The 27963-nt window shown below is 44.0% G+C and overlaps 1 protein-coding gene across 2 annotated transcripts in view; it reads right to left on the bottom strand.

Annotated features, from left to right (window-relative positions):
* LOC134845134 (26S proteasome non-ATPase regulatory subunit 1-like) overlaps positions 1 to 27963 on the bottom strand; it is a 428069-nt gene that overhangs the window by 12312 nt on the left and 387794 nt on the right. The window contains exons 2-7 of one of the 2 annotated variants that reach the window (XM_063862012.1): positions 1878 to 1906; positions 1756 to 1799; positions 1612 to 1685; positions 1483 to 1546; positions 1118 to 1369; positions 863 to 1039 (exon numbers count right to left, since the gene is read on the bottom strand). In XM_063862012.1, the coding sequence (XP_063718082.1) occupies positions 863 to 1039; positions 1118 to 1369; positions 1483 to 1546; positions 1612 to 1685; positions 1756 to 1799; positions 1878 to 1896 (630 nt within the window). In that variant the 5' untranslated portion in view covers positions 1897 to 1906. Of the gene's footprint in view, positions 1 to 862; positions 1040 to 1117; positions 1370 to 1482; positions 1547 to 1611; positions 1686 to 1755; positions 1800 to 1877; positions 1931 to 27963 lie in introns of those variants that run through there. The other variant, XM_063862011.1, reaches the window with a different exon arrangement.

The raw sequence follows: 27963 nt of genomic DNA on the forward strand, positions 1-27963 counted from the left end.
CATATATGAAGGATTTGGTTATTCATATATGGAAGCCAGAATCGCAAAACCTGGGAAAACTCTGACAATATCCTAATATTGGGTTGCTAATTTCAAACTTGATGAAATAAACAGTGAATTTAAACTGGAAAATCGAAAATAAAACCTTAACCATTGCAATATACGATATAGCTTAAACATGAAAAAATTCTTTTGTTTAACATGCAAAAATAATACGCTGAAAAAGCTTAAACATGGCGAAATATTGAAGCCCGCATTTTAATATATAATAGATAGATAGATAATAGATGAAAGTTAAAAAATTAGGCGACGGATAGAAGACATAATCAAATTAATTTAAAAAGCAGGTATACAGACAGACAGCTTTAATTTGGCCTCGAAAAAAAAATACTGAAAAATTAATGACCTTGCGAAAACTAATTGAAAAATTTTCTTAAGCATTGCAATATATGATATAGCTTAAACATGGGAGATAGCTGTCACTAGCATTTAAATATAGTATAGATAATAATAATATAGAGCAGCTACATATGCTAATAAATTACCAACGCGATGCAGAAAAAGGTGGCACCATTATTTGCGACTTAGGTTGGAAAAAAAGAAAGTTCATACTACAACACTTGCTTGTGTAAACAAAAAAGTGTAGCAACCAATTGTAATACATTTGCGTTCAAAAGTTTAAACGAGTATGCCGATAATGACCTAATTTATCTTAGAAATGTGAGTTTAATGCCATTGTAATAGAGTAAAGAAGAGAGAACCAAGGATTCTTCCATTATAAACGCGTCTGACCGGAAAAGTCTTGTGACTGCTTAAGTTTCTCTTTCTGATCGCAAGAGTAATTCAAATATCTGAAACGTACCATGTCGCGCCATTGTCTGTTGTGCATGAACTTCAGACAGATGGACATGGCATATGATAGGAGATCAAGTGAGGTCACGCCAGAGGGTATTTTATTCAGCTGCTGCTTCTGCCTCACTTCACGCACAGTTCGACTGAACACATCCAGTCTGCGAGACTCCAAGGACATTCCGATAAGCTGCAAAATTTTAACATGGGTTTAGGGACCATTTTAAAAAATTCGAACGTCTAGCTTTTTAAAAAGTTACACATTTACCTGTTTGTACTGCTCATTCTGTGTACACTTTTCGAACATTCGATGAACTATGTGTTCCAAACGACTGTCGATTGATCTTCGCTCAGATGGCTCTTTCACAGTTAGGTTGTGGCTTTGAATTGCTACGTACTCATCGATGCACTTTGAAATTATTGTCTCCACATACAAGGACGAGGACTCAATGTCGAAAAGCTTCCCTGCTGCTAGTGCATAACTAACAGCTTCTTCGTATGCCTCAATATTGTAAAAGACCTAGCAGAAGAGGTTTCAATTAATTATGCACTGATAATTGTTGTTGGCGAGAACATGTTTCATGTCTTTTTCTTGAACTCAACGTCCGTTGCAGTCAATTTAAAAAAACTAACCTTTGACGCAACAAGTGCGGCCAATTGGCGCTCAGGGAAACTTTCGTCATCGTATATTCTCTCGCTACAATAGACAACAGGTAATTGGTTTCCATTGAGATTGCAATTATTTATTTAAAACACGCATACATTTTTTCAATTGAATCAGCTATTTCTACCCAGAAAATGTTCGACAGATCGTCAAGTCGTTTGAGCGCAAATACCTGAACAACTACCAAGCATGAATTGAATCTATTTAGCTATTATTCGTCATTTTTTTTCTGATTAACTCACGCGAACGTCAGCTTCATGGTCGTCCAGAAGCGAAATGATCCCCTCTACAAACAATCAAAGTACTTTTGGTTTGTAGCTTTGCAATTAAATCTTCGGTATTTCAAAAAATAGCTAAAGAATACCTGCTGAAGAAAGTCGCATGTTTAATCTAAATCAATCTGAAATATGTTAATTAAAAAATCTTGCGCTTCTACCACAGCGGAGGACAAAATTGAACGCAACAAATTAAGTTTTTAGTTTCTAAATTTCCCAATTTTCAAGATTGTTTTGGACAACAATAACTTAAGAATTGACCAAACAAATGACCACAACTATCCACTATGCAAGTATCGACAGTTATATTCAAGCTCTTACCAGCAAGTCTAGAACATCTGCAATAGCTTTTCTAGGGTCGTGAACACTGACCTCACTCAGATTAGTGAAGTAAATAGTTGATCAGACGATGTTTATCTATTTCACAAATCACAAACCAAGCAACTTATTTTCATACATCACAAAAAAGCAGAGCAATAGAAACAAAAACACTTCACTCAAAAAAACTATTTAAACGAAAAAAAATTGTCTCTACCAATACAATTCAAAAGGTGGCTCTCAAAAACAAGAATCTCAATTTGAAGAAGCATTGAAATACAACTTCCAGCAATAAATAAGCATTGAGACAAAATGTACTTTACTTTCTACGGTAGTGAACACTCACTCAGATTAGTGTCGTAAAAAGTTAAAAAGGCGATGTTTATTATTTTTACAATGTAACATTCGCCCTGAAGTACATACCGAAGGAAAAGAAAGTTAGGTTCTGAATCGACTGGCTAGCGTCAACCACAGCTTCACATGCTTTTAACCTTCTCTACCAAAGCCAGTTCTATGTGTGGTTCCTTTACATTGGGTCGACAAAGTCAGTACTATTTAGGGCTATCGGCCAGATCGAGTAAATTAACTTAGTTACATGAAAAATTGAGCTCATGGCTGGGTCTCAGTTTCCCCAGACCACGAGGTCACTCCTAAAGACAGGGCCACTACTTATTACCATATTACGATTGTTTTTGTTCATTAGATAAATACCATCAAATCCATCGGAGATGAAGAAATTTTTGCTAAAAAGTAAATTTCAAACGTTTTCGCAACTATGTGCATCGTCAGGATTTTTACAATAAACTACTCTAAATGACGATAAAACATCAATTTACAAATGTTATTTACAATAAATCACATACAATTTGGTTCTAAACCATCATGATAAAAAATTAGCCAATCACAGTTGACCTCTAAATTACTATTAAGATTAAAATACTTTTAACCTCTAAAATTAATTAAACATTTCAAAATTAATTTGTCTGGAAGTTTCTGAGTCATAATTTCGATTTAGACATGTACGTTTTGAATAAAAAACCAAAAATATTTTGGGACTAAATTTTCAGTGTTAACTCCCTGCTACTAAACTCATCGCGCGTGTTCAAGCCCGGTTTCTCTTTCCTGATATGTATTGCCTCTAGTGTTAGCAATTTTGTTTGGTTGTTTGACCTATCTATAATTTCCCAACTAAGATCTGCGCTATTTCCCTCAAGTTGGCATTGCTGAACGTGGAGGCCTACCGGTGAGTCTGCTTTCTTATGTTCCTCAATTCTAGTGGTCAAATGTCGAACAGTTTGTCCGACATAGGTGGAAGTGCATCCACTACATGACAGTTTATAAACCACTCTTGACTTGAGGTCATTAGAAAATGCTGACTTCAGTGATGGTAAACATGATTGTAGTTTTCTTGTGGTGAAAACCACTTGAACGTTCGTTAATTTTCGTAACCTGCTCTGGTTACCTCTATATTGCACCATCAGCATTGGGGGCTTCTCATCCTTTGGTGATTGAACTGACAAACCCCTGTCACTATCCAGGGGCTTGCCTTTACCCTCGATGATCTTGCACAAGGCGTCTGAAGCCACCTTTGCGGACCAATTTTCAGGGTACTGATTTGTCAGCCATTGCGCCCTATTAGTTTCCATAGCCTTATCAAATTGCTCCCAGCTAGATGTACTCCTAAAAACCCTGTGTACAGTGCCTTGGATAACACTACGCTTATACTGAGTTGGGGCGCAGCTTCTATAGTTCAGTATAGTCCCTGTATTTGTTGGTTTTTGATACCAACTGCAAGTTACACGCCTATCCTGCGATACATTTATGTTCAAATCCAGGAACGGTAAATTCCCCTCCGAATTGGTTTTCTCTAGAGTGAACTGCAAATTTGGATGAAGAGAATTGGCGGCATCGAGAAGACAACTCGGCTCCCCGCTGACTGTTCTAACAATGTCATCCACATACCTGAGGAACAATTTCACCTTGGGAGTATCCTTCTCCTTGTTCTTAGCTCGGCAGCAGCTTTCACAGTACCAGACTATCTCGGTTATTGATGCGTATACGTCATCGGATATTTTTCCGCATTTTAGATGATACCAGTTTCGGCAACTCTCGCATTCAACCCCTTTTGATCTATATGTGACTTTCCTGCTGCAACTTGGCCACAAGCCGTTTTTGTCATTAATTTGCTGTACCCCGTTCCCACCGGTATTTGTTATCGTAGAGCAAATTCGTATTCTCTCAGCCATAAGTTTGCCAGAACTACAGCGAGGGACGCGCCCATTGCTAAACCATCAACTTGTACATACCATGAATCATTACACTTGAAATATACTTTGCTGATCGCCATATTCAAAAGCCTTTTCATGGTTGCTCTTTGAATTTCAGGAGGAGACTCCTGGCTGTACAGCTTCTGTAAAGCAATTTCAATTGCCTCCTTCAGGGGAACGTTGGTGTACAAACTTTTCACATCAAGAGATATTATGGTTTCATCCGGATCTAGAGCAATGTTTTCTATTTTTTCTCTAGCCTCTTTAGTATTGGTTTCTATATTTGCTCCATCGATGTTGTCAAAAAATTTTGCAAGCATTTTGTTAAGATTCTCATACGAGCTGCCGGGAAGTGATAGTACAGGTCGTAGGGGTGTCTCATCCTTGTGTACCTTAGCTAAACCGTACAAACGGGCGGGTTGCCCCCCTGTTGATCTCATCTTAGAATATAACTGATCACTTATCTCGTCTCTTTTGTTCATGGCTAGTAATTCTTTGTTAAGTTCTTTCTCAATTTTCAGTATCACCTCATCAGTGGTTGCATCTTTTTTCACAAACTGAGCAGACTGCAACAAGGATTCCAGCTATGATTCATATGTTTGTTTCCTCATTATGCAAAAACCAACCCCCTTATCAAAAGGCACAGCCAGCAACCCATTATCTTTGAGATATCTCCTCGTTTTTTCAACGGCTTTGTCTCTTGGGGTTTGCCGTACGTTTTTTGCATATGCCTTTGCCGCGGCTTCTATTTCACATAACGTTTCACCAGATGTTTTTGATTTTTCAATTGTGAGAGGAAAATGTCGATATCCGCCAAAAAATGTGTTTCGTTAAATTTGTCTCTAATTGGATGCTTGGGGCCCATTGATAGCACTTCATATACCCATTCAGGCAGTTCAATATTATCAAGTACCTTAACTGATCGCTCATTTCTCCCCCCAAGAGGTTTATCTTGTCTCTCGGACAGTTTTTCTAACTTTTTTCTATGGTTTTCTGGTGTTGTCTTTAAGCTTGCCTCAACTTGACGCCTCACGAATCGGAAAATGGATGCCCACCACTGTTTGTCAATTTCTTTTTGCATCAGTGATCTTGCTTTCCTTAGCATCTCCTCGTACCTTTTCCTATCCTCATTTGCCCTAGAAGTTTCAGTCCTTAGTAGTTTCAATTGAAAATTATGCACAGCTTGGTCCGAAAAAAAACCCGTTCTCGGGGACCCTAAACTTCAAAAAGTCCGCTATTAGATCGTTTTTCAGACATTTTCTCAGAAACTTCAGTCTATGTACAGATACTTGAACTTTTTTAAAGAATTTTAAATAGTCTAACACAATTTTCCAAGTTAGTTTCCTTTTCAAAATTTGTCTGAGCCAAACAGCAGGCAAAAGTACTGTGGTCATTGTTTTGCAGGCCACGAGTAATGAAACTCACAAGGCACAAAGCAAAACAAATCACACTCTTCTCACCCCTGTCTTTGAAGCTCAGACACTTCCTCTGCCCTCAGCTTCTGCTCACGTCTTGCTTTCGCCTTCCTCCTTGTCTGTGATGGTCTCTGTTGTTTGCCCCTGATATTGCCAATCAGCTCTGACAGCCTTTCTTAGTGTGCCACTACCAATCGCAGAGATTTCAGCTCCAAATCAGCACTCTGATGCAGCTTCAAATATTCCTTGAGCTGCTCCGGGTTGTTTTGCTTGCTCTTGGAGAGTAGTCGTTTTTTTTTTAGCTGGAATAATGAGCACCCCTGTGCCGAGAAGCTGACTAAACAAGTCGGGCGTTCCTTCCCTTCTGCAATAAACGATCGCCAATATCTGCTGCTTCTTCGTCTTCAAATAGTTTGTCAGCTCCTCGACACCGGCTGGGCGATAGTTGTTTGTTCTGTGGCTGCTAATGGTGTTGTTCACCACGTCGTGCCACACAACCACTTTTTTCTCCTTCAGTGGACTGTCTTCCAGTAGTCGTCGGAGGTTCTTTCCTTGGTTCAGCAAGTTGTTATTAAGGGATAGGCCAGGAATTGCTGTAACAAGGCTTTCGTATTGCTTTTTTTCCCCTGTGTTAAGGGTGTTGATGCTGTGGAAGTTTTTTTCCCCTGTGTTAAGGGTGTTTTTTCCCCTGTGTTGATCCGGTTGTTCGGAGATGCATCAGCCCTTTTCCTCAACTCCTAGCTTCTCATTATCTGTGTAACAGTCGCCTATTTAAATCACATATGAGGTTGAAGAAAAATAGGCCCTTTAACCATTGGCTCAAGAGTCAAGTACACTATCTCTTGTATTTTTCTACCTCGAACGGTCGGAGCCAATTGGGTTCACTTGCGAAATGAGACTAAAACCTTCGTTACAGCTTAAAGGCCACTACCAAAATACCACCCCCACTCTAGAAAATCAGAACGTCCCCATACTCAGGTCTCAAAATACCCAAAATACGCGAACGCCGTTAAAAACAGGGTCGGAACAGTCCGTATAGTTTTTTTTTATTAGACAGTGGAACTTTGATCCATTCCAGATGGATCAACCTAAAACGCTCCTTACCTCAACATGACAATTATAAAACATACTCAAGAAAACTAAATTGGGTACTCACATACCAGCACATTCGAGAATTGGAGTAACTTAAATAATCAGCAACTCTAGCATTAAAGGGAATTGAGTTTTAACTCAAGAAGTTTGTAATTAACGAATTCCAGCAAAGGAATTGAGTTTTGACTTGGGATATCAGTTTTGGGGCTGGACCATTGGGAGACTTCGGTTGTCCACCTTTGCACCGAGGGTACACTCTGGTCGACTTCGAATTAATGTTTTCCTCTCTCGCAATTGTTCTGTCTCCTAATTCAGGATAAGACAGCTCTACTCTCTTGTGATTCTTATGTCTGGAAATTGCTAATAGCAATTTTCCGCTGCTTTTTGACTATTTTCCCGCGATTGTAATCCGGTTGTTCTGATCTTGTATTTCTGAGATTTTCAGTTGTCGCGAGAAAGTTGAGCATGACAGGCTCAATTCGAATTTTTGAAAATTCCATTTCACCCCAAAATTACTTTTTTCGTATTGCTCAAGGTCAAACTTCCAAATATGACCGACTGGCACGTACTCCCCGGACTCAAGATCGATGACCCTCATCGCGTGTTGCCGTCTGCCAGTGAATCCCCAGAATGTTGAGTGTTGCTCAAGATACAGTGCCAGTGGTCATTTACAGAAGTTTTCAGCAGATTTAACTTTGTATACACCCCAAAATTCACAACCATGCAAAATTGTCACACTATCGCTGAACGGCAATCAAAGTTTGCATACACCTGCACCTTAAAACTCTTCTTTGCAAGCTAATGATTAAAATTTCTTTTGTCTTATCCAATCAGAAAAATTGTCATTCAGCATTTTGATTTATATAATAATTATAGCATATTAATAACAATATTTCGTTTTTGTTAAAATTTCTTTTTCGTGACCTCAGATTTCATCCGAGTTCACACTCGAGCCCCTTTCTTTCCCTCTCAAGACTCAAGAAACCCTCATTGAGCCACCTGCTCATTGTATTCCTGGTCTTTGAGGTGCTAGGCCCTGATGTGTTTGACACCGTGATCTGCCTTAGCAGCGCTTCCTTGTCATCGGAGCTAATTACGATCTCTTCCCACGCTTTTAGTTGTTCGAAGGATCGCATCCACTCCCTCTGCTCTTGCAACCTCTTTGCCTGCTTTGGCAAACCCTTCACTTTCGATTCCATGTTCAAGCAAAAGGGATTGAGCAGGCTCAGGCTCACGTTTTTCGCCAGGTCCTCTTCCAGTATTGATTCCCTCGCCTTGGTATTATCTCTAGACACTCTACCGATTCTTTTCCATCCCGTCGTGCTCGCATTTCGGTGGGCCAGCAAAAGTCTCTTGAAGGCTTCCGGTCATATCTCTGCCAGGAACTGTCGGTATTCTTTACGATGCTTTTTCATGTGGTCTTTCGTCACCATATACAACCAAGATGTCAATGTCGCTCGAAACCACGAGAAGAACCTTATGCGGCCCCTTTTCTTGCCTGACCTCCATAGGTATGGCAAATACCTTGCACGCAGTCTCAAACAACTCAAGTCTCCTGCTGTAATCAATAGCGTATATCGATTCCGCCGTCGGTGTCGTTCTCCTCGATCCATCGCAACGCTGAAATTGTGCTTACTACCAAGATGGTCACCTTGTGCCGATGATCGGGTAATCCGATCGACCGAATTTCTTCCACATCCCATATTAAGCAGAGGTTTGACTGTTCCGGGTACCACACCTTCTGTGCCAAGCACTGGCATGGGCATTCCCCATGTGTAATATCGATGCTCCGGAGGTTGCGTTCTCCCGAAGCTTCCAGTAGAGGTTCCAATTCTATCATCTTCTCATGTGTTGTATCATTTTTCTCCTGTGATTGGCCTTTATGTTGTAAGGGATGGTGCAAATCGTGAGTATAGCGGGATCCATCTGAATCCTCAACTCCTCAAGAATGCAGCTCATCTTCTCATGTAGCCTCATTACCTTCCTCGATTCACCTCTGGACACGTCATTGGTTCCCATCATCAGAGTCACCGTGTACATCTTCACCATGTCCAACATCTCAAGTGATGCCAACATCTGAGGTGTCGCGGCTCCAGAAAAGCTCAAGACTCCAGTCTGCCAATGCGACTGGATCGGGGTCAGCACTCGTATCAGGGGCTGTTCCCTATGATTAAGTGGACCGCACCCTCCGGTATTCTCGGCTGTGTGTAATACTTAGGCCATGACGCGTCAGGGAAACAATCTCTTCTCGCCCGCTGTGCCGTGATCCAATCCATACGGTTGTGTCTGTGATACCTGCCATCTGTATTCTTTTTGTAGCTTGCGATCACCACACTCTTGACTGATTGGTCTCTCCAAGTAGGGGGTCGCTCCACTCTTGTTGAGTCGTCACGGGTTCCCAACTGTCACCTATCGTGTAATTCCTTGAGAGGTGATGAACTCCCGCCAATTTGGCTACTGCCCGGGGTTGAACTCGGAGTGTATCCTGGTAGTGTGACCTCCATCAGTGGGCAAATTGGTTGCGCCTCCAAACCACGCACGGAGGACACTGGCTCGGGTGTTATCCACACTTCCAGTCCCTCGTTGATGTGCTCCTGAGCCGATCGGTCCAAGTTGAATCGTCCACTGGACCTAGGAACTTCATCCACTTCCATCCGCGACTCTGGCCTTGACCCTGCAGCTACTCGTTCTGTGGTCCTGGTTCCCTTTCCCTTTTGTCTCGCGAACTCTCGTTATCGCCGCTGAATCTTTTCAATTTCCGACTTCAACTGCTCACAGTTTGTCTCGTTCTCGCGTACCTTCTGCTCTTGTTGTTACTCTGCCCTAATCATATTAAGATCACGCCTTGCCTGATCCCTCTCGTGGAGTATAGCGGGATCCATCTGAATCCTCAACTCCTCAAGAATGCAGCTCATCTTCTCATGTAGCCTCATTACCTTCCTCGATTCACCTCTGGACATGTCATTGGTTCCCATCATCAGAGTCACCGTGTACATCTTCACCATGTCCAACATCTCAAGTGATGCCAACATCTGAGGTGTCGCGGCTCCAGAAAAGCTCAAGACTCCAGTCTGCCAATGCGACTGGATCGGGGTCAGCACTCGTATCAGGGGCTGTTCCCTATGATTAAGTGGACCGCACCCTCCTGTATTCTCGGCTGTGTGTAATATTTGGGCCATGACGCGTCAGGGAAACAATCCCTTCTCGCCCGCTGTGCCGTGATCCAATCCATACGGTTGTGTCTGTGATACCTGCCATCTGTATTCTTTTTGTAGCTTGCGATCACCACACTCCTGACTGATTGGTCTCTCCAAGTAGGGGGTCGCTCCACTCTTGTTGAGTCGGACTGGATCGGGGTCAGCACTCGTATCAGGGGCTGTTCCCTTTGATTAAGTGGACCGCACCCTCCGGTATTCTCGGCTGTGTGTAATATTTGGGCCATGACGCGTCAGGGAAACAATCCCTTCTCGCCCGCTGTGCCGTGATCCAATCCATACGGTTGTGTCTGTGATACCTGCCATCTGTATTCTTTTTGTAGCTTGCGATTACCACACTCCTGACTGATTGGTCTCTCCAAGGGGGTCGCTCCACTCTTGTTGAGTCGTCACGGGTTCCCAACTGTAACCTATCGTGTAATTCCTTGAGAGGTGATGAACTCCCGCCAATTTGGCTACTGCCCGGGGTTGAACTCGGAGTGTATCCTGGTAGTGTGACCTCCATCAGTGGGCAAATTGGTTGCGCCTCCAAACCACGCACGGAGGACACCGGCTCGGGTGTTATCCACACTTCCAGTCCCTCGTTGATGTGCTCCTGAGCCGATCGGTCCAAGTTGAATCGTCCACTGGACCTAGGAACTTCATCCACTTCCATCCGCGACTCTGGCCTTGACCCTGCAGCTACTCGTTCTGTGGTCCTGGTTCCCTTTCCCTTTTGTCTCGCGAACTCTCGTTATCGCCGCTGAATCTTTTCAATTTCCGACTTCAACTGCTCACAGTTCGTCTCGTTCTCGCGTACCTTCTGCTCTTGTTGTTACTCTGCCCTAATCATATTAAGATCACGCCTCGCCTGATCCCTCTCGAGTATCGCTTGATCTCTTTCCAGGTTCGCCTGGTCTCTCTCGAGCTTCGCACCATCCCGGTCAAGATTCGCTTTGTCTCTCTCCCTCTGCGCCCTCTCCAGTTCCCTCTTCAGGTTACTGAGGCCCGGATATGCTTCCTTCGGATGTTTTGACGACGGTCTGCTCGTGAATTGGGCCGCGAACTCCGCCGGCGGTCTGGCGGGGAGTGGAAATTCTCACGCGCCGTATTCCGTGTTGTTGCTCATGCCAGGATTTCTCGCCAAGTCGCCTCCATCCACATTCCAGGAAGACCATCTGGTCTGCTCCTGGTTGGATATCCCCTCTGTCGTGTAGCCAACCATCAAAACAGCTTCTGTCGCTGATTCCCTGCATTCGCCCTGCGCCTCTAACTACAGGATGGCGTTCAACATCACCGCCATCCTCTCATCGACTTGGGTGTAGTCCAGATCCCTCAAGCGTTTGTATAGTTCATCGAGCGTAGGTCTCTTGAGCGCTGCACGCATAGATTTCCAAAAGCGATCTGCCATTGTCACAATCTCTAGATGATCTCACGTGTCAACCAACTTGAGAATTACCTTACCAACCAACTTGAGAATTACCTTACCAACCAACTTGAGAATTACCTTACCAACCAACTTGATAGTTGAGAAATGTCTCCCTTCGAACTTGTGAATGTCGTATGAGACCACTGATAGAGTACTTGCTCTAGATATCTTTCTCTTCGTTGAGTGAGTGTTGCTTGGGTGTCAGTTCAATTTTTCAAATCAATCTGAAAATATAATCCATTTTTAGACCAAGATGTTCTGTTCCTAACCTAAACCCCCTCATTATTGTATTTAAAACATTATCCCTCCATCTATTCTACTAAAATAGTTCAATTGTAAGTTTTAAGAGCATGCAGATTCATTTCATGTTTTAGCACCGTCAACTCTCTAAAATTTAATTGTCATGCCAACTGCGTTAAAATCCATCTACCTGCTTTGCGCCCCTATGTACCTAACTCGAAATCCCCATGTACCTAACTCGAGACCTCCATTGTCCGCCCGTAACTCAGGCGATACTCAAGTAGTATTTCTTGCGTAGGTGTACCATTATCTCCGTTTCTGCGAAGACCACGTGTAGGTTGGCGTAACTCTCCAAGTAGGGTAACTCTCCAAGTGATTGGTCTCTCCAAGTAGGGGGTCGCTCCACTCTTGTTGAGTCGTCACGGGTTCCCAACTGTAACCTATTGTGTAATTCCTTGAGAGGTGATGAACTCCCGCCAATTTGGCTACTGCCCGGGGTTGAACTCAGGGTGTATCCCGGTAGTGTGACCTCCATCAGTGGGCGTATTGGTTGCGCCTCCAAACCACGCACGGAGGACACCGGCTCGGGTGGTATACACACTTCCAGTCCCTCGTTGATGTGCTCCTGAGCCGATCGGTCCAAGTTGAATCGTCCACTGGACCTAGGAACTTCATCCACTTCCATCCGCGACTCTGGCCTTGACCCTGCAGCTACTCGTTCTGTGGTCCTGGTTCCCTTTCCCTTTTGTCTCGCGAACTCTCGTTATCGCCGCTGAATCTTTTCAATTTCCGACTTCAACTGCTCATAGTTCGTCTCGCGTACCTTCTGCTCTTGTTGTTACTCTGTCCTAATCAAACTAAGATCACGCCTCGCCTGATCCCTCTCGAGTATCGCTTGATCTCTTTCCAGGTTCGCCTGGTCCCTCTCGAGCTTCGCACCATCCAGGTCAAGATTCGCTTTGTCTCTCTCCCTCTGCGCCCTCTCCAGTTCCCTCTTCAGGTTACTGAGGCCCGGATATGCTTCCTTTGGATGTTTTGACGACGGTCTGCTCGTGGATTGGGCCGCGAACTCCGCCGGCGGTCTGGCGGGGAGTGGAAATTCTCCCGCGCCGTATTCCGTGTTGTTGCTCATGCCAGGATTTCTCGCCAAGTCGCCTCCATCCACATTCCAGGAAGACCATCTGGTCTGCTCCTGGTTGGATATCCCCTCTGTCGTGTAGCCAACCATCAAAACAGCTTCTGTCGCTGATTCCCCGCATTCACCCTGCGCCTCTAACTACAGGATGGCGTTCAACATCACCGCCATCCTCTCATTGACTTGGGTGTAGTCCAGACCCCTCAAGCGTTTGTATAGTTCATCGAGCGTAGGTCTCTTGAGCGCTGCACGCATAGATTTCCAAAAGCGATCTGTCATTGTCACAATCTCCAGATGATCTCACGTGTCAACCAACTTGAGAATTACCTTACCAACCAACTTGATAGTTGAGAAATGTCTCCCTTCGAACTTGTGAAAGTCGTATGAGACCGCTGATAGAGTACTAGCTCTAGATATCTTTCTCTTCGTTGAGTGAGTGTTGCTTGGGTGTCAGTTCAATTTTTCAAATCAATCTGAAAATAAAATCCATTTTAGACCAAGATGTTTTGTTCCTAACCTAAACCCCCCTCATTATTGTATTTAAAACATTATCCCTCCATCTATTCTACTAAACTAGTTCAATTGTAAGTTTTAAGAGCATGCAGATTCATTTCATGTTTTAGCACCGTCACCTCTCTAAAATTTAATTGTCATGCCAACTGCGTTAAAATGCATCTACCTGCTTCGCGCCCCTATGTACCTAACTCGAAATCCCCATGTACCTAACTCGAGACCTCCATTGTCCGCCCGTAACTCCGGCGATATTCAAGTAGTATTTTTTGTGTAGGTGACAGACTATCTCCGTTTCTGCGAAGACCACGTGTAGGATGGCGTAACTCCCTTGGGCTCAACTAGCCCCTGTTTAGGTCATAAGCCGGCATCGAGACCTCCATTATCCTTCTTTTGACCATGAAGTCTCTCAGCCTCGTTAGTGCCAACATCACGTGCTCAGGATCTATCGTGTTCCTTTCATTGATCCTCGTTACCAGAATGCACAGGTATTTACCCGGGACTTGTGAAACTGATGGGGGAAGCGCAGCCATTCCTTCCAACCCCGGTCTTTGTCTGAATAGAAACTCCACGTTCTGATTTCTCTCTTGGAGCCGGCCTCTAATCTCGATTTGAAGCTCATGTCCGCCGTTATACAGATCGCGCTAGTCCTGTCTAACAAAATGAAGTCGCTGTCCGTTATCAGGATGTTCTCCGAGTATTCATTGGGTATCTCAAATTTTGTTTTAAAGTTTCGTCCTATGGTAGGCTCAGCCTCTTCCTCATCTAGTTCCAGCCCGCTGGTCTCTCTCACTTCTCTGAGTTTCTTTATCATCAAATATTTGGTCTGGGTAAGTCCTACCCCCACTCCCCGCACAAAAATATTTATCGACGTCCCCGTCGATGATGCCGGGTCTAAATAATTCTGTCGGTATCTTGAGCGGCCTGTCGGTTGCTGTCCAACCGAAGAGAGGATCTTTCGTTTTCACGTGTTTTTCTGCTGTCACGTCGACCTGCTGGATGCTTTGCTCTTCATCTCATATGCTCTTGACATCGCGCATCCACTCTAGTATTCTCAAGTTTGTGTTTTCCCTCCTCTCTATCTCGCTCTGCTTCAGATCTGTTTATTGTTCTGGTGTGGAGTAGTCCTCTTGCGGAAAATCTTCGCTGTCGTTGATTATTTGCCATTCGTCGTCCGCTACCAACTCTACCACTCAGTAACTCCTCGCCTAGCTTATCAGGCTGTATCTTATCAATCAAGAAATCATCCCCGTACCTATTGTACCTTATGCTTGTCCATTTGCGGTTGCCACTCCTTGTTTCTGCTGTTATCGGCAGGTCTGGTTCCGTCCACTTTGGCACCTCGTTCTGCTCTGGATCATTCCAGTCTTCTTCCACAAAGGATTCCGCATCTGAGTCTGCTTCTATCTTTTCATTATCGTCCATGCTCACGTCCTCGTTGACATCATTCTTTTCTCTGGTGCCTTTTTCGTTCACTTCGCATGCTGGCTCTACCAAAAGGTACTCTTGTCCCTCCATATTCTGCGGTACGCACCAGTCCTCCGGAGATAAGACATGAGGCTTCAGATTTTCAAAATGCGCTGCTCGCCCCGTACTCAAGCGGTAGAACCGTCCCTGCTGGTGTACTTCTGTGATCATGAACAATCCTCGCCATTTCTTGAGTAGTTTTTTCGTCCCCTTGGGAGGTATAACATTCTGGAACACCCAGACGTATTGGCCCACTGCGTTCGATTTAGCTTGCGCCGTGTTCCTCCTGCAGAGCTCGTTTACTTCCTGTTGTCTCTTGACCGCTTCCTTCACATAAGCTTGAGGCGACGTCTTTTCCCTTCGTATTCTGGGTAAAAGAACGTTAGGGGCATTGCTCTCTCCCTGCCCGTTAACATCATGAAGGGACTGATTCCTGTTGTCGAGTGTTGCGTGCTGTTAAACGACCCGACCACTTGCGGCAGATATTTATCCCAGTCTGTCATGTATCTCGAGCAATCTACCCTCAGCAGGTTCACCAACGTTTTGTTCTGTCTCTTCACTAACCCGTTAGTCTGATGATGGTAAGCCATTGAGCGCTTAAGCAATGTGTAACCTCTTCATCAATTCTTTTGTCAGGTCACCCACGAAGGCTTTCCCGTTGTCCGACTTAAATGTCATCGGACAACCATATCGTGATATCCAATGTGTTATAAAAAGGTCACAAGTCTCCTCCGCTGAGGCTTTTTGACAGGGCACCGCTTCCTCCAACTTCGTAAAGTGGTGTATTATGACCAGTATCTGGTTATATCCCGACTCTGTCAGGCAGATCTTCTGCCTCGTTGAATTCCGAGCTCTCAACGGACTTGAGTGGGAACATCATCTTCCTTGGGTCTTTCACCTGTAGACATGCCAAACATGCGTTCACCCATCTCTCGCAGGCTTTCCTCATTCCCGGCCAATCAAAACTGTGAAGTTTTCTCTGTTGCACCTTGTCTATCCCCTGGTGCCCCATCTGGTCGTGCGATCTGAATAACACCTCTGTCTGATACAATTGTGGTAGTATGATGAGGTTATGCTTGTGTAGTATCTTCTCCTCATCCTTTCTCCTGCATGCTACCACCCCATCAGCTGTGTGATAGAGTAAATCTTTTCTCTCTTTGTAGAACTGGCTCAAGATCTTGTAGCTGTCTTCTTCCAGATCCCCTTTCTCTTTGGCTTTCGCCCGGATCCATCTGGATAGGTTGCTTGTCGTGTTGTCATTCTTTTGGGCTCGTATCAGATCTGACAGCCTACATCTCGCCTAGACGTGTTCCCTCAGTGCCATTATTTGACCATTCATTTCTCCGGGACTGTGGATGTCATCTCTCAGTTTGACGCAAACTATCCTCCTCAAGACCTTCCTGTCATCTTCTGGCACCAGGTTTATTCTGACATTCGAGTTGCATGATAGCTCCCTGAACGGTTTCCTTGATACTGCAGTTTTCTCAAGTTCTTCACCTCCGCGCACCTCCTGCTGATCCAAATTGTACGTTCCTGAGGAGGGATCTGTCTGTAGTTCCCTGTCGCGGTGCCTCATCTTCTCTTCCGCCAATATCATGCATAGACTATCTTGGTCGTCGCTGCTCTTCTCTGAGTCTTCATCCCATTCTTCACACTCCCCGGACAAATTTTCTTCTTCAGCATCTTCCTCTGCAGTGGGCCACTCCCCGGACTCTTGACTCAGTCCGAGGAGTTCAGCCTCCTCCTTGAATGCCACCTTCTTCATCCTAACCATAGTCCGCTCAAGTATGTCCTCAGGGATCCTCTCCACCAATGACTGCACTACTTCTTTTCCATCAGGTTTCCTTTTTTTCACGGAGTCCTCGCTACCATCCGCATCATTCCTTCTCAATATCGTGACCTCTGGTTCCTCTCACCCTTTTCTTTTACCACGGGTTTATCGTCTGCCAGTTTCTCGAGTAATCTCCTCAAGTCTTCATCTATCTATGCTCTTCTCCTTTCTACTTGGTTGAGATCATAACCTTTTGCCTTGAGTGTCTCCCTCACAGTTTTTGACTTGAGCATTATCTCCATTGGCATCCCTTGGGTTTTTTCAAGATTGTTTTCTCTGGACGTTCTTTTGGTAATTCGGGGTGATCTTCTTTAGGTTTGCCAGACTTTTCGAGCCATCTTGTGAGTGGAAGACTATCATACGTTTCCTTATCCATGAAGGAGAAGCCATCTTTGATTTCTGGCCTATCTGCCTCCCTCTGTTCCTGTCTCTCGTATTTCTCCGTCTTTTTACTCAAGCTATCGGCATTTTGATGTTTGTCTCTTGTCCTATGCTCAATTATCATGTTGTATCCATCCAGGCGAACTAATCATCTCCCTATGTAGCTCTGATCCATTGAGTACGTTTTCAACCAGCTGAGTGCCCTGTTGTCGACTCGTAGCTTGAACGGCTCGCTACCTAGGTATGCCCTGGATTTTTCGACAAATGTAACCACCGCAAACATCTCTGCTTTGGGCGCCCCGTACTTCATCTCCGTATCACTCAAGACTTTATTTCCGTATGCTATTGGTCTTAAGACTGTTTTCCCATTTCAATCCTGCTCTTGATGGAGAATGCCAGAAATCGCTATTACCGACGCATCCGTGTCCAGCACGTACATTCCCTTTTCCGTTGGCATCCCTAGCACCGGTGCTTCACACAACTCCTTCTTTATTCTCTGGAATTACTCTTCTCCCGCATTGTTCCACGTGAAATTCTTGCCCTTGTGCCTCATCAGTTGTTGCATCGGATACACTTTGTCCGCATAGCCCCTAATGAACTCCCTGTAGTAGTTCGTAAAACCCAAGAAGCTCATCAATTGATGTTCCGTTTTAGGCGATTTCCAGGTCAGAACCGCTTCTGCTACATCTGGGTCTGGTCCGATGCCGTGTCGGTCCACCATCCTCCCCAGGTATTTAATCGAGTCCTTGAGTATCTCGCACATTGATGTTTTGCATTTTAGTCCCGATCTGTTCATGCAGGCAAACAGCTCGTCTAGTCGCTCGATGTGGTCCTCTAGTGTCGGTGTCGCAATTACCACGTCATCCACGTAGCACATTACCAGGTTGCCGTATTTCATCGTTACACCTATCAATGCGTGTGCCATCAATCGTTGAAACGTAGCCGTGGCGTTGCAAAGTCCAAAGGGCATCCTCTTCCATTGAAACAAACCCAGCTCGCAGGCAAACCCTGTTTTATCCCTGTCTTGCTTCCTCAGTGGAACCTACCAAAAGGCTGATCCTAAATCAAGAGTCGTAAAAAATTTTGCGTCCCCTAACATTGAGAGGCTCTCGTCAATCCTAGGTATGGGGTAGGCATCCTTCACCGTGACGGAGTTCAGATATCGAAAGTCGCAACAAAACCTCAATTGGTCGCCGTTCTTCTTAGCCATCACTACTCCACACGCCCACGGTGACTTGGATGGTTCTATCATATCATACTCTAGTAAGGTCCCTAACTCTTTTCTACATCCATCCGATTTGTGTGGGGTCATACGTCCCGCCCCCTCCCTGTGCGGTACCGCCGACTCTTCAGCTCTATTTCATGTTCAACAAAAATACAACATCCAATGTCTGCCTCATGTTTCGAAAAAACGTACTCATTCCGCTCTAGTACGTCTTGGTGGCTTCGAGCTGTTCGTCCGTTAACTTGCCCCTCAAGTGCTCTATTTCTGGTAAAACTGGTTTATCCATTTCTTTTTCCTCTAGTGTGGGTCTTTCCGGGAAATTCGAACAGCTCGAAAGTTCATCGTCTGTCTCTGACTTAAGTGATTTCACAAGACCTGATGTATCTTTTTTTTCTTTAATCTTCTCAAGATACAAATCTTGTCCCTATGATTGGGACAATCAAGAACTTCATTCGCTTTTACATTTTCAGTCATTTCATATCGAGTTTTCACGGGTAAAGCGTATCCCAGTTTCCTTCCCCTTTGAATCATGATGGGTATATCAAGAGTATTCAACAAGACACTGCCGCAGAAGCCGCTCTTGGTTATCGAGAAGGATCTTCCTAAAACAGCAGCACTTTGACTATTTGGATTCGGGACTATGCATACTTGCTTGTCGTCACTTAGTTCATTATAATTTTTCATTCGAAAGCTTACAATTGCCGCTTCGTTTGCTTTCAACATCACCCTCCTACTCAAGAATACCGGTGCTTTGATCTCATTCGCCATGATTAAATTTACCGGTTTAATTACGTACTTCCTTTCCGGGTTCCGAATTCTGAATATGGCATTGCTTAGATCAATTGTTACGACAAAATTTCGGATGAAATCTCTGCCTAAAATGAATTGGTCAGCCTCATCTAGGTTTTCCACCACAAAAAAGCTCATCCACAGGTTGCGTTCCCCCAAGTTTAGGGCTATTATTGGTGTCCTGCCTAATACCCGCAGTGCCCCTTTATTTGCAGCTGACATCCGAATTCTCGAGTCCATCAAATTGTCTTTGTCGAAGCCCATTCGCTCCCAAGTTTTGATTGGTATAACGCCCAAGACCGCTCCCGTGTCCAGTAACCCGCGTAACTGAGTCCTCTTGCCATTTATGTCAAGCACGTGTGCTGATACGTCCGCTTCTGTACCGATATGCATGACATCCTCTTCCAACATGGCACGAAGTCCAATCGCTCTCGCTTTCAGTTCTTCCCTGCCCACGTAGATTTGTCCGGCTAGGTCTTCGTCACATATTATCATAGTCTTCATGTAGATATTTATTCCATCTAAATTTAACATCACCTCATGTGGACCGTAGGCTTCCGTGCACCTCTTTTCGATGCGGACCGACTTGCTACCACCTCTTTTAAGTAGTGCCCTCAAGGCTCTAGAAGTTGTCTTTGGACTTATTGCACTTAAGTAATCTGCGTACACATCAATGTGCATTGTCGTCTGATCGCTCGGTTCACTCAGATTTCTTGTTACTTCAATGCCACCCACTGTGATTATCGACATTATCCTGGCTCCAATTTTTGTTATGCCGAATGGTTTTCCTGTCACCATTTTTAGAGTGTTACAATTTCCACTCCTTGTCGCTCCCATCTCGGCCTCTGGCACTGGCACCGGCCTACACAATGTCTCTTTCAACTTCCGCCTCTCAATCTCCTGCTTCATTCTTTGCTCGATCTCTTTCGTCGCTAGGTCCTGTTTCACTTTGTTGATAGCCTCCGCAGCTGCTTTCTCATAGTTTATTTCTACAGGATTCCTGGACTCGACTTCTAAGGCATTTTTTACTTCCGTCCAAGCCTTCACTGTTTTTGTTGGTGGGTCCGCACTCGGTGCCTCCGAGTTTTTTTGTGTCAAACTCGGCTTGCCTGTTCCTCGTGTTCTGTACCGCCGCCAGCGCTAGCTTGTGTTTGGGGTGACTTTGGTTCTTCACTGCTTCCCAAAACAACGGACAATCCATCCTGAAGTGGCCTTCTCGATTGCAGAAGAAGCACCATGCACCTATTTTGTTGATCAAGCCACTATGGAACTAATGTTCCTCCATCTGGCGCATATCTTCCTCATCCGGCGCATTCCCCAGAATCTTCATGCCTTGCTTCTACGTCGTGCAATCCGCCACGTGATGATCCGCTGATCCGCAATTTGCGCATGACCTCTGTGGTTGACTCCCCCCTTGCATGTTCCTATTCTCTGAGTACGAGTACTTCTTTGGTTTCATCAACATTTACTCCCTAGACTTTTGCCTCATCTCTTACGGAGTCGATGCATTGTCTTTCGATAGTGTATAGTACGTTGCCAGCATTGTTCTCAAGTCGTCACTTTCAACCCCATCGATAAACTTCGAGGCGATGCTGAAGTTCATTCGGTTTGTTGATTCTTCAGGATCACTCCTTCTTCTCAAGCTCTCAAGATCATCCAGGAACCGATCAATTGATTCATCGTCCCTCTGTCTTCTCTTTTCGAATCTCATCAAAGCTTGGTGACCCTTCATTCCTGATCCAAATCGGTTCAACAATATCTCGAAGATCTTGACTGCAGTATCACGTTCCTCTTCCTTCTTTGCAACTAGACATTTTAACGCCGTGCCTTCTAAGTTGCTGAGTATCGCCGTGCAGGCCTGTTTTTCGTCATTCATGTTGTCTTGTTCCAAATGCAGTCTCATGACTTCTACCCATGTGTCGATGCATCCATCTGAGTCGTCTTTGAATTCCTATGGTTTCTTGAAGGTTTTCCTGGATTTGCCACTTCCTCTTTCACTCGAGTCAGTGTTTCTTGTAGCGAACGCTTCCAATGTCCTATTCCTCATTTCCCAGGTGCTAGCCCACGTCATGGCATCAGGTCCCACATTGTTGCTCGTTGTGGATCCCCCTGGACCATTTGTCGTATTTGAGGTTCCACTATTCATAATTGTATTTGCCCCCTGGTCCTATGCTCGATGCAACCCAGGGTAACGGTAACGGTGTGGGCTCCCGCTTGTTCCGTTGTGGTTCCACGAAATCGACTCTGTTGCCTTGCATTCGATCTGTTACCAGCTTGTCTTGTGATGTGGAGTTTCTCCAGATAGCATCCAGTTTGGACTGTATGGCACATGAACTCTCAGCTTGGTCTCTGCTCATTGTGTCTATTCTCGTCTCCAGACTCCCTAACTTACTGTTCACAGTATCATACCATTGCTTCATTTCTTGCATGTCTTTTTTGATATTTTTCTCACTCTCTTTGTCGGTAGCCTCTACCTTGTCTGACATTTGCTGTAGCTTCTCTTCAGTTGCCTTCGCCAGGTTGAAGCAGTTGTCCATGCTCTCGCTCTTATTGTATCGTATCTCCTTTGTTAGCACTTCCGATCCTCTTCACTGCACTTCAGTTTTTTGTCGATTTGTTCCAACTTCGCCATCAAGTGGCCCAGTTCAAGAAAAGTTGTTTTCTCTTGGTTAGCTGTTGCCTCATTGTTAACTGTTGCCTCATGGCTAGCTGTTGCTACATGCTCGACCTGATCATCGACTCGATTGTCCTCTGTTGTTATTGCAGAAACCGTTCCAAATGTCTTGCCTTTCTTCTATCGTCTTCTTTTCTTGTTCATCCACATTCGGCATCGGTGTTGACTCCGTTGTTTTCCTTTCCACCTCATCAACACTCTGATCTGGTGTCTCAAGATCAATTTCTATATCAGGTACCGTTCGTCCCTCCTCAGCGCTTACTTTCGTCTTGCTTTCCTTTGCGCTTCTTGTGTTGACCATGCTCACTGAAAGCTCTTTCTCATTACTTTTTGGTCCGACGGCATCGAGTTTGGTCCGTTGCGACGAGTTATGATTTGTCTTTGACTCTAGAACCCTTTTTTTCTGCTATTGGTACCCTACTTTGCCACATGATTTTTATTTACAATTTTCTCTAATTACAATATTAATATTTACAAAATTCTATTCTAAGGATAAAAAAATTCTAAAAAGGTCCCAAGACCTATCACTCAAGTGTTGGGTTACCTCGCACTGTCCCAAGACCCTTTTCGCTTCTAGAGTTGGGACACTTCGCACTGTCCCAAGACCTTTTCTACCTGTCCCAAGGCTTCTCCGTACTGTCCCAAGACCTTTCCGTACTGTCCCAAGACTTCTTCGTACTGTCCCATGACTTTTCCGTACTGTCCCAAGACTTCTTCGTACTGTCTTAAGACCTTTCCGTACTGTCCCAAGACTTTTTCGTACTGTCCCAAGACTTTTCTGTACCGTCCCAAGACTTTTCTGTAACATCCCAAGACTTTTCCGTATTGTCCCAAGACTTTTTGGTACTGTCCCAAGACTTTTTGGTACTCTCCCAAGACTTTTTGGTACTGTCCCAAGACCTTTTCGTACTGTCCCAATACTTTTCGGCGCTGTCCCAAGACTTTTCGGCACTGTCCCAAGACTTTTCCGCACTGTCCCAAGACTTTCTCGTACTGTCCCCAGACTTTTCCGTACTGTCCCAAGACCTCTTCGTACTGTCCCAAGACTTTTCCTTACTGTCCCAAGACCTCTTCGTTACTGTCCCAAGACTTCTTGTACTGTGGTACTGTCCCAAGACTTCTTGGTACGGTCCCAAGACTTTGCCACTCAAGTTTTGGGACACTAGCCACTGTTCCAAGACCCTTTCTTTCCTTGTGTTGGGACAATCGGATCTCATTTTCTTCGTCGTTTTGACTCTTGAACCACTACCCCTGGTACCACCACTTGAGCTCTAGTATAAAAATTTCGCCAAAACCCAACCTTACTGGCCAAAAGTTTCAATTACTAACCCTCCTGTATTTATCTCCTTTTATTAATCTGATGCAAGTTGAAACCCAAGTTGTTCGCAGGTGTCTTGTGATCACCTGTTCGTCCAAAACCGATAAAATTAGTACCAATAACGTAAAAACTTAAACGAGAAAAATGATGAAAACAGCTCGATGAACGCATCTAAAATTCAAAGGTGACCAATGTCGTCCTTTTGTGAAAAAAATGTCTGGTACCTGATTTTCACGCGTTTTCCTCCCCGCTACTAATGTTCTTATGGGGTATTTTCCTTCCGGGTTACAAAAACTGTCTATTTCCATTCCCCCCAACCGATCCGACCAGGGTACCTACCTTAATTCGATCTTAAATTTGGATATCCTTGCTTTGCAGTTCACGCGTGTAAAATTATAATGTAACTAGATCGACGATATCGATTGATTAGTTACTGTAACGTATCCCCCCTTTTAACAATTTGCAACCACCAACCTCTAACCTAACCAGCCCCCCTTCTAAGCTCCCCCTTATTTAGCCCCCCTCTTAAGCCGAAAATTACCTTCAGCGCTGGGTGCTAAACCTCTTGAGAGAAAACCGTAGAACCTGCTTCCAAGCTCTGCTCTAGTAAAAACGTTTCTCAAAACGGTGGGGTTCCGCTTATCCAATTTTACACTTATCTCCTATAATGTAATGTGGATTCTAACGATATCCGATTGACCAACCAAAACACCCCTGTGTGTCCTCCTCTGGTTGTTCTGATTCCGTGGTGGTTGTCTCCTTGGCTTGTCCAGCACCTCTCACCAGCACCACTTTCCCACATGGCTGGTCACCTGTTCCAGTCAAGTCTCCCAGTGGTCTGTCGATTGACCAAACAGAACATCTCTGTGTGCCTTCTGTGTTCGGTCCCGTCGGTGCTGGATGTCTCTTTGTCGTGACCAGCACTTGTCGGGTTCCCTTACTGTGAACCACTTTCCTGCTTGGCTGGTCACCTTTTCCAGTCAAGTATCCTAGTGGTCCAACTAAGTTGCAAGCTATCTGAAAACCCTTGACAACGCCCCACACTCGGGCACCTCTCTAAATTTCTGAGTTGATCGAAACGATCGGTCCTATGAAAACAGTATGGGTATACTATTTAATTAATATAAAGGTTTGATCCGACTAATCTGGTATCAAAGTCACTGTCCTTTTTTGTTTTATGGTTTTAAATCTTTTTTCTATTCTTATGTGGTTTTTGTTTCGCTTTTTCTCTTTTTGCTCGTTTTTTGTCCCCCTAGTTACCCCCCTTACTCGGTTAGCTAGGCATCGTTCGGAGAGCGTAGCAGCAATTGTCTCAAGTTTTCTTAAAAAGCTATCACGGTACAACCGGAAGGTTTACACGTTCCCGCTGAACCGTACCACCGGTTTTCTAGAATGGGCATGTAGTCCGGAGCTGTGTCAAGTGCGTTCGACTCCGTAGTCATGATGTCGCAAAAATACCCAGGAGCGCCATAAAAACTCTATGTAACAGTCGCCTACTTAAGTCACATATGATGTTAAAGTAAAATAGGCCCTATAACCATTGGTTCAAGAGTCAGGGACACTATCTCTTGTGTTTTTCTACCTCGAACGGTCGGAGCCAATTCGGTTCACTTGCGACATGAGACTAAAACCCTCGTTACAGCTTAAATGCCACTACCAAAATACATCCCCCTCCCACTCTAGAAAATGAGAACGTCCGCATACTTTGGTCTCAAAATACCCAAAATGCGCGAACGCCGTTAAAAATAGGGTCGGAACAGTCCGTATAGTTACTTTTTATTAGACAGTGGAACTTTGATCCATTTCAGATGGATCAACCTAAAACTCTCCTTACCTCAACATTACAATTATAAAACACACTCAAGAAAACTAAATTGGGTACTCACATACCAGCACACTCGAGAATTGGAGTAACTAAATTAATCAGCAACTCTAGCTTTAAAGGGAATTAAGTTTTAACTCAAGTAGTTTGTAATTAACAAATTCCAGCAAAGGAATTGAGTTTCGACTTGAGAAATAAGTTTTGGGGCTGGACCATTGGAAGAGTTCGGTTGTCCACCTTTTCACCGAGGGTTCACTCTGGTCCACTTCGAATTAATGTCTTCCTCTCTCGCAATTGTTCTCTCTCCTATTTCAGGATAAGACAGCTCTACTCTCTTGTGATTTTTATGTCTGGAAATTGCGAATAGCAATTTCCCGCTGCTTTTTTGACTACTTTCCCGCAATTGTAATCAGGTTGTTCTGATCTTGTATTTCTGAGATTTTCAGCTGTCGCAAAAAATTTGAGCATGACAGGCTCAATTCAAATTTTTGAAAAAGTCCATTCCACACCAAAATTACGTTGTTCGTATTGCTCAAGGTCAAACTTCCAAAATGATCTGCTCCAAGACCCTTTTCCTCAACCCTGTTCCTCAATTCCTAGCTTCTGATTATCTGAAAACGAATTTTGATGTTAGTTAGTTCAATTCAGGACATATCCGGAAACTAAAAATTGTTGAAATGCACTTTCAGTTTTCTTCACGAGACCCTTCCGGATTCTGGAGTCCGGACGAAGAGCAGTCTTGTCGTCCTTCTGGAAGGGTGGTAAAATCCTCCCGGTACGCTTCCGAACTCTCGGGATTTGCTCGGTAACAATTGTACAGCTACAATCGTTACAATTCGGACAGTCTCGATTGTAATTTCAATGCAGTTCTCACGTCTTTTCTTCACCATTGAGAGTCAATGTGGCTATTTTCTAGCAAAAACCGGTCGGTTCTGATTGTCGCTGTTTTCAGTGTTTGCAAAATTTCAAAGTCGTGACGTGTCTTTATATTCAAACGAATTTTTAAAAATTACTTCGTCACTTCAAATTCAACTTTCCCAATTCGTCAAATTGGACGATTAGCACTGTTAATCCATCGAAACTGCCAATTTTCCCACTCGGAATCTCCTACAAAATTTCGATATTGCCGTGCATTTTGGCGCCATTCTGATCGAATGTCACAAATTCTGTCGTTCGCTATGATTTTTTGTACGTCTTGCTTGTCTGAGTGAAAATCGTTGTTCTGATTTTCGCGGTTTTCATTGTTCGCGAAAAAAAATTGTGACGTGTCACGCAGGCCCAAATCGAAATTTTACAAATTGATTTGTCACTCCAAATTGGCCTCTCCCATTTCGTTAATTTGATGATTAACACCGTTAAATCATCACAACTGCCAATTTTCCCACTCGGCTGCTATCAATAAAGTTTCGATGTCGTCATGCATTTTGACCGCCATTCTGAAATAATGTCACAAAAATCACAAAACAAGCAATTTATTTTCATACATCACCAAAAAAAGAGCAATTTAGCAGAAATAGAGACAAAATCATTTCAGTCACAAAAATATTTAACAAAAAATCTAAAAACGGTCTCTTCCGATAAAAGTTAATGGTGGCTCTCAAAGGACAAGTGATTCAATTTGGAGAAACAATAAAACACAACTTCCAGCGTTAAAGCAAAAAGAACTTTATTTGGACAGAAAGTTACCGTGACCACCAGCGCCGAGACAGACGATAAAAGGTTGATTCAGAGAGAAAAATCTAGATAGAAAAAGTAGCCTCTGGACGTGTCTGTAACAAAAAAATTGGAAGTTATTATAAAAGAAATACCAATGAAGTCGGTCCTATAAAAGAAATATATTTTGTTTAGGTTCGAATTGAAATTTTTCAAAATTTCGAACTGTTTCTAACATGCTTAAGTTTCTCACAGCAACTGGGTTACAAGAAACTGAAACCAGAACAGCCGAATAACAGACAGAGTAGACAAAGAGGCGCAAAATAAAATGAAAAACCAACGGAAGCGAACTAGCTAAATTACGATCAGAAGTCATTTATGAACAAGCCGTTCTGGCACAGAAGGCCAATCAACGTTTAGCTGATAAATTATCCGTTGCCGCAAGGGAAACTGAAGTGTGAAGTGAGGGAATTTTGGATAGAACAGGAGAATGAAAGAGTCTTAAACGAACTTGGAAGGACGAGATTCCAAGCAGTGACGAATTTGGAAAAGCTAATGGATGCAAAAACTGAACTGAAGATGCTCCAATTGCTCAAATAAGACCAATTGTTCAAACAAGAACGACAATTCAAACAAGTAGAGCGGCTTTTGAAACCCTAATTCGCCAGAGGCATCCCCGCGGCCAGATTCGAGTTTCGAGCCTCGGGAAGGGGGATCTTTGCAGAGCGGCTCCACCAAGGTCCTGCTTATCGAATATAGCGCGGCCAAACGCGGTAATTCGACAGTAATGAATTGCGCCGTTCGACAAGAATGACTTCGAAAAATGCATGTCATCGATGAAAGTTTTATGGAGCAGTTTGGTGGAAAGATTTACTGTTTTGAACGATTAACAGCTTTAATCGGTAAATTGAACAAAATCGGAGGAATCAATTTAGATTGAAGTGATTAGTTTTGAGATTTCGAATTAGGCTTGCATGACTCGTATTGATTTTTATTTTCACAGCAATTGAAACCGCGAGAAACAGACAGACGATTTTCGCGAATACAATGCAGACGTGCGACGAAATTAGAAGACGATAGAAATTACAGTCGACAAAACTTGTAGAAAGTCGCTGCGAGTTGTAGCGATTGTGCAGCTACAATCGTTACAGAGCAATTCACGACAACCAGGATGGCTAACGGGAGAGTTTGCTATCTTTCCTAGTCGTGAAAAAGACGCTTCCTCACGCGGATTCAGGAAGTCGGATTGGTACCGGAGAGCAACTCCCATCTGTTTTTAAACAATTCTTAGCTTCCCAGAATGGCTTGAATTGAGTTCAAACTAACATCAGGTTCAATTGCAAATAATGAGAAGCTAGGAGTTGGGGGGAAAAGTTGTAATTCCCGAGAAATTCCCGAGAATTTGGAGGGGTAAC

The sequence above is a fragment of the Symsagittifera roscoffensis genome, chromosome 4 (genome assembly GCF_963678635.1).
Source record: "Symsagittifera roscoffensis chromosome 4, txSymRosc1.1, whole genome shotgun sequence".
Lineage (NCBI taxonomy): Eukaryota > Metazoa > Xenacoelomorpha > Acoela > Convolutidae > Symsagittifera > Symsagittifera roscoffensis.